We start from the raw sequence: 10,294 nt of genomic DNA, 5'->3' as shown, positions 1-10,294 counted from the left end.
GATTATATTTATAAAACAATGAAAGGAATGGATTTTAGGTCTATAAACTAAAATCATCAACAATAGGAACCTAACCTAGTTTTATGACCCATCACTAAGGTTCAATGGGAAAAACAAGTTATGTGTAAATGATTGTTTAAACACTAGTACAATTAGAATATCTTTGGTCTAATTAGCTCATTCTTGGTTGTTTGACAGACTAGTGTTAACCTTATAAGATAATAGGATGAGAATATTTTTTCTCTAAATAAATCTATAATTTATTTGGTTGAAGTTTTACTACAGGGAAATCTTTTAATAGATTTACCTATTTGAGTGTGGAAGTAAGGTCGCCTCCCATGGGTTTATAGACTCCCCTAGAGCACTAATGAATTTGGGATAAAGCATATGGCCTTAAATGTGCTGGCTTGCAAAAGAACACTAAATATTTGTAAAAAATTATTGTGTGTTATGTTTCTAGTTTGTTAAATAGGGTCCTTAGTTCAAGACTAAATGTCACTAAGTATCCTGATGAACTTTTAAATGTTTACACTAAATGAAGGCTCAAATGTAGAAAGATGCCTTCATCTATGCACTTTAGCTTATTTTGTTTCTTATGCTAAAGGTTTTTTTAATTATTTCAAAAATTGTGGGGGATTGTTAGAAATTTTCTATCTAATTTTGATTTATTTACCTAAAAGTAATTTATTTGTTTATGATTTATTTTAAAATTTCTAAAAGTTTGAAATTCAAAAAAGGTTTGTTTAAAAGTAGTTGTACCATTAAACTACTTTTGTAGTTTTATAAATTTCAAATGTTTTGGAGGGAATTCAAATTTCTTTGAAAAATTTAGTATTGTGAAGACTTACACTACGTTTGGATAGAGCTTCTTGACGACGCTCCTGTGGGGAGCTAGGAAACATTTGGATAGATTTTTGCTCTTGCATGAAGAGATTGGGCTTCTACTCTTACATGGAGAGGTGTATCCACACAGGGACTTAACTTTACACCGATATTTTTTAATCCCACATGAAATAGAAGTAAGACTCACCTCAAACTTATAAATGACTCGTCATTTATAATATTTGTTAGTTTAGTAGAAAGACTTTGTTGTATGTAATGACAGCTCACCATCACGTTCGCTCACGCGCGTGACGTGCAAAAGGTCGATTGGGCGTTTAGGGTGCTTTAGAAACGCACTTCGCACGTACGCATCGTCACGAGGAGTATTGGGGAGCTCTTTCCTATTTGTTAAGTGTACCATCAAAGTTCGATATTGATCGTTGGATAGATGATCAAGATGTTTGGTGGTTCAAAGTAGTTGATTGTAGTCAAGACTACGGGTCAACATGGTTTGACCACACAATGACTTGCCAATAAGTATGACCATGAATCAAATAGAGTTGACTACGGGTCAACAAGGCTTCTACAATTTTTGGTGTCTATTCCAGAAGGGTGTGATTATCTAACAGGAACCCTTAACAGTCATGGTTCCTATTCAAAGAGATACAATCACTCTTTAAATTTAGATTTTAAAACTTTTTTATGGTCATTTGAAAAATCAGATTTCTTGCAATTTTAAAATCTCTCTCTCTCTCTCTCCTCATCTTGAGCATAATATCTTAGAGTTCGGATTTTTTTGTGATAGTGCAAAAACAGTAGGAGATAACAGAGAGACTGGGCTTCATTGTATCTTGAGAACGTGTTTGTTAGAACCCTTTTTTTTCATTCTCAATTTAATTTTGAAAATGAACAAATAACATTTAAAGAAAGCGTAGTTACAACGTGCCTCGAAGAAGAGTCAATCTTCTTTTTTGCTTCCATACAATTTTTTCCAATAGAACCAACCATATGCTAGGAGGAAGTTCAAATCATATAACCAATCACCGAAAACTTGAATCCCATCGAAGAAAAACTCCATTTCGTTAGAAAGATGGAAAATCTCAATCCTAAGATTGATTCTTTGGTAATAAACTATTGAAATCCCTTAAATAAAGTTAAATTCATTTTTTTCAAATGTTTAGGCTATATTTCTCATCTCTAACTGTAATGGATGCAATGAATGCAATGTTATAGTGTTTGATGATTAGAAATACAATTCATTGATTTGAGATGGATGCAACCCATCTTTTATTATTATTATTATTATTATTATTATTTATTATTTATTTAAGAAAATGGATGCAAACACAACATGGATTTCCAATTTTGCATATTTACTCCATTTCTTGAATGAATTCAAGCAATCAATCCAATTTATGTATAGCGACGAGGCACATCCAACATAAAGTTATTTCAAGGCAAAATCAATGTCAATAAGAGCCTCTCAATGCACATCCAACACACAGTTTTGTATGTGTCGACAGGGTACATCCGACATAGAGAGTTTTTTTATGGTAAAACTAGGGCTTAAAATGGGTCGGGTTCGGTCTGGATATGAGTATGTCCATATCCATATCTTAATTTTTTTTTATCTGGAATCATATACGGATCCGAATCCAACAAGGATCCTAATAGTTAAAATCATTTCTGACCCATTTTATTTGCATTAAATCCATATCCAATTTGTCAAATTAATTGATTTGGGCCGGATAGTGACAAACAGTTTCAAGATATTTCAAATAAAATTGTTAAAATATAGTCAAATTGTGATTTGAACTCAAGATCTCTCAATTTTGAAGATAGTCCTTAACCATTATACCCAACTATAATTAAAATGTCAAAGAGGAGGGTTTACGAAATTTAAAAGACAGGTTTCCTTTGACATCAAGTGCCCCAAATATTTTTTTTCTTATTTTAAATTTGAGTCGTGCTGGAGTAACATTGTGGGGGACATCATGGGAGAGTGAGATCTCGATGAAAATCATCTATGGTTCCTACACACTTCCATGTTACTTCAATATTATCCTTTAAATTTATAGGCACCCTTAGTAGTTAGCCATATGAGGGCCCCTAGTAATTTATGTTGTATCAATAAAATTTACTCAGACCAAAGGAAGAAGATTTAAACCCCATGCTTGGGACAAGATGGGTTTGATGACAGAGGGGATCTGAAATCATGCACACCAAATTAAGGAAAAATCAATATAAAATCCACCAAACATGTTGACAATATCTGAGATGAATTTGAAGATGAGAAAATCTAATTGGAAGGAAAGATCGTAATTTAGAAGGAGAAGAGAAGATACTAAATCGGGTTAGAAGATTTGACTAGTCCGAGATGAGTTGGAATCAACTGAGAAATCTTGGTCGAGATAAAAAATTGTGCTTAAAAATCAAGTGCCATCGCTGTGCTTGGATTGAGAGTAATGGAGAGAAGAGAAGAAAAAATAAAAAAGTTTCCCTCCATTTCTCTTGTTTGAATTGTTAAGTGGGGAGAGAAGAGAAAGGAATTGGAGAGATGCTGAGAGGGGGAAAAAAAAGGTCAATTTTCTTTTATCTTCAAAAGTAGAGAAAAGAGAAGAGAAATTGAGAGACACCCTTCTATTTTTTTTAATATTTTATAATTCCTTACTCTCGTTTAGATTTCTTTTAAGATATTTTAAATTTTCAAAGTTCTCCCAAATTCTCTTCAAGCATGATGGAGAGAAATCGAGTTTCTCTTTTCTTCTCTTAACGAATTTCTCTTCTCTCCACTTTTCTCAATCCAAACATAATATAGATCGATTGGTAGTAAGGACTAAGGCATCGTCATGGGTTGATTTGTCACTGGTTTTATAACTTGTATTTTGTCTCATTCCCCATTCACGAAGTTGACTTATCCGAGTTATCTTGTCTTGTACGAAATAAATCATTCAATTCAATTTGTATCTATTTGTTATTATATATTTATAATTTTATATTAAAATCTTATATTTTTATGAAATATGATGGATTAGAAGTTGCTAAGTCACAAGTTAATAATTCTATTTAAATTATAAAATTTGAGTAATTTTGGATCTTTGGCAATTCAATTTGAAGGACCATTTTATTGCTCATCCATTATTTTGATACTGAATCTACTGAATCATCTCATAATTTTTAAAAATGATGTTTCTTACTATTAATTTATCAAATAATATTAAAGGTAAGACAACAGTGGGATCATTGTTGAGTATGATTTTAAATCTCATTCGAGACCGATATGATTCGCAGAAGTCATCTCACTAGTGCAAAAATATCATGAAACAAACAAGATAACTTAGACAATATTTTGAAAATCTCAATCAAGTTAGGGGGTGTTTGTTTACTGCTGATTTCAGCACTTAATGCTGAATGCAATTCAGCTTCAGCAATCAGCACGTTTGTTTACTCCACATTTTCAGCACTTATTGCTGAAAAATAAGTGAAAAGCATTAAGTGAAATTGGATCACTTAATTTTTTTGCTGAAGCGATAAGCACCGGTCTTTTTCAACACGGACAAGTATACCCTTATACTTGAAATGATATTACCTCTTATGTCCTATGGATAATGCTATAAGCACCCCACAAATTAATAAGGCAACTCACACCAATATTATCTCTCTTATTTTCTCTCTCATCTACATATTTAAATAATATTAATTCAAATTAAATAATAATATTAATTCAAATAAAAATAATAATATTAATTTAAATTAAATAATAATATTAATTCAAATAAAAAATAATAATATTAATTCAAATAAAAATAATAATATTAATTCAAATTAAATAATAATATTAATTCAAATAAAAAAATAATATTAATTCAAATTAAATAATAATATTAATTCAAATTAAATAATAATATTAATTCAAATAAAAATAATAATATTAATTCAAATTAAATAATAATATTAATTCAAATAAAAATAATAATATTAATTCAAATTAAATAATATTAATTTAAATTAAAAATAATAATATTAATTCAAATTAAAGAGAGAAAATTTCGACCCTTTAAAGGGTCGAAATTTTCTCTCTCCTCCATACATTTTAATAATATTAAATATTAAATATTTCGAAAAAATAAAAGAGGAGAGAGAAATTTCCTCTTTCCTTTTTATTTTTTTGAAATATTTAATATTTAACGAAATATTTATATTTAATATTCTCTCTCTTTAATTTGAATTAATATTATTTTTTAATTTGAATTAAAAATTTTTAAAATTTACTTTTTAAATGATGTGGAGGAGAGAGAATTTGTTCGGCTAGATTCCCAAAACGAATTTCATTAAATTTAGTATTTTTTTAATAAATAATTTTTATTTTTGAAATTTATTAATAATTTCTCCTTAAACATACAATTGTTGAAAAGGGTAATATAGTCAATTTACTAGTTTTCCGCATTAAGTAACAAACAAATTTATGTGATTACAGCACTTAATTTAAATCAGTTCAGCACAATTCAGATCGGTAAACAAACAACAATTTCAGCACTTAAATTCAGTGCTTATACAGTTTCAGCAATTATAAGCATTCAGCACTTATTTGTTCAGTTTAACAAACAGCACCTTAATAATACTCGTTCCACTCACCTAGGATTTTGTATATTTTAATTTAAATATTCATTATCCAAATAAAATATAATTTTATCAATAAACATCTTCTAATCTACTTTATTTTATAAAATATGTTATAATTATTTATATACATGAATAAATCATTGTAAACCGAGTTAAATGATTTATCTCATCCGAGACAATTTGACCTTGTCCATGGACAAGATGATACGTCAAACTGAGTTTTGAAACCATGTTGAGGGAGATTTATTGGGAAATCGATTTTTGAAGAAAATGATTCTTGAGTCAGTTTAGGTTTAAGGAGAAATAGAAATAGAATTTCGCCAGACCCATCAAGAAAATAGTGGTCTTTAAGAAAATGATTTCATACAAAAATAAAAAAAATTGCAATAGAAAGTATGGTGAATAGTTTTTTTTTTTTGGTATTTGTATTTGTAGGAGGGCAAGTTAGGTATGGGATCCACAACATACATGTAAAGAAGAAGAAAGGTCAGGGTCATGGATGATGCATTTTCTGCGGTTAAACAGCTGTAATTGGTAACTCAGTGTCCTTATTCCCATACTTTTCTGCCTTTTGGAGCCTACTACTTTGGCCACAAATGCATGAATGATCCTTGACATGCTCTTCCAGCTTTTACCCAAAGCATACAAGAGTGAGTACGTAAGGATGGATACATTAAAGTTAGATTACATTTAAATTTTATAGATTTTCCAAGAAAAAAAAAAAAGGAAATAATGAGCGAGTGAGTGAGAAAAAGATAATGACAATCCATGGTTTAAAGTTTTGTAAACAAACCATCGACCTAAGAACATTGAATGTTTCGACAATATTTGATTGGTCTAAAAAACCAAAATTGGTCTAAATTGGGTAATAACTTGTTTGAAGCCAGAAATCAACATGTGTCCAACTTGAAAACAATATAAAAAATGTGGCTTGGGCAATAACTACATTGAATGATTGAATGCACTATAAATTGGGATTTACATATCAAAGAAAGAATGATTTGGGATTTTAATATTTGCAGATATATCCATATTAGAGTCTTTTTAGGTTTAAGTTAGGTGTGGTAAAGAAAAAGTTTGTTGAGGAGGTTTCATTTGCTGGACCAACCCCTTTTGTTCACCACCCATGTGAAAGACCTGAGAAAATGGTCCTCATTATTTCAAAAGTTTCTATAAGTAAAGACAACCCAAACAAAGAAAAGACACAATAATGCAGATGTCTTCCCCACGGTCCCACTTTGATTGAACAGCTCCTTGAGTAAGAAATATTTCCCATAAATTAACTTCTTCACATGCAGCACCATTTATACACCACAACAATACAACAATTAAACATCACCTCTACAGTTAGTAGAACAACCAAATTGAAAGGGAATGCAGACCAACCCATGAAAACCAAAAATCAGGAAAACCGAACACCAAATTTTGCAAATTCGAAAAGTTTGGACATGTAGGTGTGTAAGACTTACATACGTTGATTGCCTTCAAAAACTGTGTAGCTGCGTTAGCATTGGAACGAGTTCATCGCTTGAAGGTCGATCAGCTGGCAAGTCCGACAGGCACACAACAGCTATCCTCACTGCCATAAGCATCTCATCCTCCTCTACCTCTTCTCCTAAAATGCTTTTATCCAATGCTTCCCGTGCCTCCCCTGCTTGCTGCAAATGGCGGAGCCACCGACCCAAACTTCCCCCACTTGATGTTTCTCCAAAGAAAGTATCCAAGGGATCTCTCCCAGTTAGCAGAGCACCCAAAATCACCCCAAAACTGAAGATGTCACTCTTTTCGGTGTATCTGTTGAATGTGGAAGAAAACCCACTTAATATACATAGAACAGTACATAACTTTAAACAAGGGATAGGAAATAAACTGATACATCAAGAGAAACACTACGCTCATAACCAATCGCAAATTCTTCATTCCAATATATTAACCATGAAAGCCCCTCTTTGGTGGAGAAATACTAACAAATAATATTTCAGGAACTTTAGTAAATTTTCTGGATCCTTCCCTACAATAAACCAAGAACCTAGTTTCTCAACTAATCCAATTATTTGAGATCTACCAATCTACCAATCAATCACAAAACCATTTTTACTGCTAAACAACCCCCTGGTAGTTTGCATCCCCCATCCTAAATAAAATAAAATAAAGAAAATAAAAGGTGGGTCACCATTAGTTAATACTTCAGCAATCTAATGTTCCTTTCAGTGCTTTTTCCCATGAATTAATAGTGTATTTCTGTCATTTTAAAATAATAATAATAATAATTGCATTCTCTAGGATCATACCGGCTAAAACTTCAAATGCAGCACATAAAAGAAAAAAAAGACACGAGCATTAGAAACTGTTCCTTTTAGAAGACAGTCCCAATTGCTCAAGTTATAGCAATCAGTTCAAATTCTTTCCTCAATGAAGAAATCCATTAAAGGTATCTTAACTGGGAAAAATCTCTATTAAACAATAGTAATATTCCAGTGGACATAACATAATTGACACTCACCCCAAAATTAGAACAAATGAGAGGTTGAGAAGCATGATTTGCCCACCAAGAATTCATACCAAGCACTTGTATTGGTGAGCAAATCTGCATTCTGAAGTCTTCAAAAGATGCTGAGTTGGAAACCTGTTCTAAGGATTTTTGTGAGAATCCAGCTATAGGGGAATCAGAAACGGAGAGCTTTCCCTCCTCCTCCACCCATTTAAGTTGGTAATCCCCATAACAAAGCCACAAATGAGAAAACTAAAGGCTAAGAATAATAAAAGAATACACAGATAAGCCAAGAACAAACATTTTAAAGCAATACCAAGAACTAGAATTCCATCTATCTTCCGAAACTAAAACCGCAGGCGCAGAAATTCACTTCGGTGCATTATCATTAGAAGATTTTATGCAAATAAACAGAGAAATCTAGACTTAATTATTCTACTTCATAAATTAATTGCAAGTCGTAAAAAATAATCTATAGCTCCCTTCAATGCAATTTCATAGAAATAAACCTCAAAGAACTGTAATACCTGCAATTCTGAAAACACTCTGGTGCAGTGTAGACAGACCCCGTTCTACCCGAATTGGGCATGATAAGAGCCAGCCCACTATCAGCCAACCTTGGTTCATACTCTGCGTCCAACATTACATTTGTAGGCTTCAAATTGTAGTGCAGAATTCTTGGGGTGCAGTTAAAATGGAGATATCTAAGCCCCTTAATCACCCCAACTGCAATCCGATGCCGAATTTCCCAGCTGAGTTGCAGCTGATTCGCCCGGACCCTATTCATGGCATCTTCAAGACTGCCCGTCGGCACAAAATCATAAACCAAATAAAACCGATCAGGTTCACGAATATAAGCTCGTAAGCTCATCAGATTTCGATGTCTCACACTGGCCAAAATTTCCAGCTCTTGTTGCATCCTTCTCTTGACTGATTTATTTTGAGCCTCAGACGAACCATGGTCAAAGGGCTCAAGCCGCTTGACAGCAACAATGAGCCCGTTGTCCAAAACGGTTCTGTAATACTTCCCATTCGCACTCGACCCAAGCAATTGGTTTTCATTTGAGAGGGCTAACTGAAGTGTTCTTGGAGCAATTTTGGGGGAGAATATAACTGGACCTTTGAGAATTGGGGTTCTGTTCATGTAAATAAAGACTAATCTGATCAAACAAGCAAGAAGAATTGCTGCAATGGATCCTGTTAAACATCCAAACAGAATTCCTAGTAAAATCCTCCTTAATCTGTTCTTGCAGTTAGGAACCCTAGATGGAGATGGAGACTCAGCAAGCATGTGTTCAGTCATCATTTCTACAGATTGGACAGTATGGTAAGAGCATAAGAGAATCAAGAAAAGGAGTGTCAGGCTTAGGGTTAGGGTTTTGGTGTTCAAACAGCTTCTATTCTCCATCGAAGAAGATGAGAAGAAACACTTCAAAATAGCTCAGAAATCATTGAAGACAAACGAAACCTCATTAAATAGAATCAAATCATAGCCTTGATTTCAAATTTCAAAATACACACAAAAAACTCCGATTTTCTCAAAAGTTCTAAAAGCAATCTTTCTCAAAAGTAACATTAACAGAAGCTTCAGCAGCTGAAACACCACGAATTATCGCATAGAAATCGACTTTTTGAAGCTCAGAATCCTCTTATAGTCTCAAACAAAACCCCCATTTCAGCATTTATTTATAATTATTTTAAGCTTCAACACAGGAGAATCTTCAGCTCAACTCCAGTCTCCAAATCCAAAACTATAAAAACCAAATCATCCAAAGAAATGGCCATTTCAGAAGCCAGAACGATTTTGAGCTCAGAACCTTCAAAAATGAGGGGGAAAAGCGAATTTCAGTACCCATTTTGAGCTCTTTTACCTGAAACCATCCTTTCGTAACCTGTAATTCTAACATGTAAACAAAAATGCAATTTTTTCTCTCACAGATACAAAAAGTTACTCAAAATCGGTAAAAAGAAACTCTACCTATAGACAAGTAGAAATCGTTACAAATCAAAATCTCCCAAAAATCGACACAATTTTTTTTCCAACCACAAACAAAAAAAATATATCAAAATCTCCAAAATCAGATTTTTCGAAAAAACCAACTCTTAATTTTTTTTTTTTTTCTAAAAACGGAGAATGTGGAGAGAGGCTCGCCTCTCGTGTACGTTTTTTGGTTTCACTTTCTCTCTCTACTTCCCGACCTTTTTCATTCCCGTACAGATGGGCCCACATTCGCAAGTCCTATCAGGCTCTGTCACCATCACGAGGCCGAAAGCGATACCTAGAAATGTGTGAAAGAAGCAACTAGCATTCTTCGTCTATTTTCATTAGATGCGTTCTCCACCGTTGGATGCGAATCA

General features: G+C 32.8%; 1 protein-coding gene across 1 annotated transcript; it reads right to left on the bottom strand.

The window, feature by feature from the left end:
• Window positions 1-6,699: 6,699 nt before the first annotated feature.
• On the bottom strand, window positions 6,700-10,027 carry CRN (Protein kinase superfamily protein). The gene is made up of 2 exons (XM_086447543.1): window positions 8,464-10,027; window positions 6,700-7,239 (listed from the first exon to the last, which is right to left on the bottom strand). Exons 1-2 carry the CDS (start codon window positions 9,342-9,344, stop codon window positions 6,930-6,932), a joined length of 1,191 nt encoding a protein of 396 aa, XP_086303669.1. The 5' UTR covers window positions 9,345-10,027; the 3' UTR covers window positions 6,700-6,929.
• Between the last annotated feature and the right edge of the window lie 267 nt (window positions 10,028-10,294).

The sequence above is a fragment of the Akebia trifoliata genome, chromosome 7, assembly GCF_017979445.1.
Source record: "Akebia trifoliata isolate Shusen 1 chromosome 7, ASM1797944v1, whole genome shotgun sequence".
NCBI classification, from domain to species: Eukaryota; Viridiplantae; Streptophyta; class Magnoliopsida; order Ranunculales; family Lardizabalaceae; genus Akebia; species Akebia trifoliata.
This window is presented reverse-complemented; position numbering and strand designations above follow the sequence as displayed.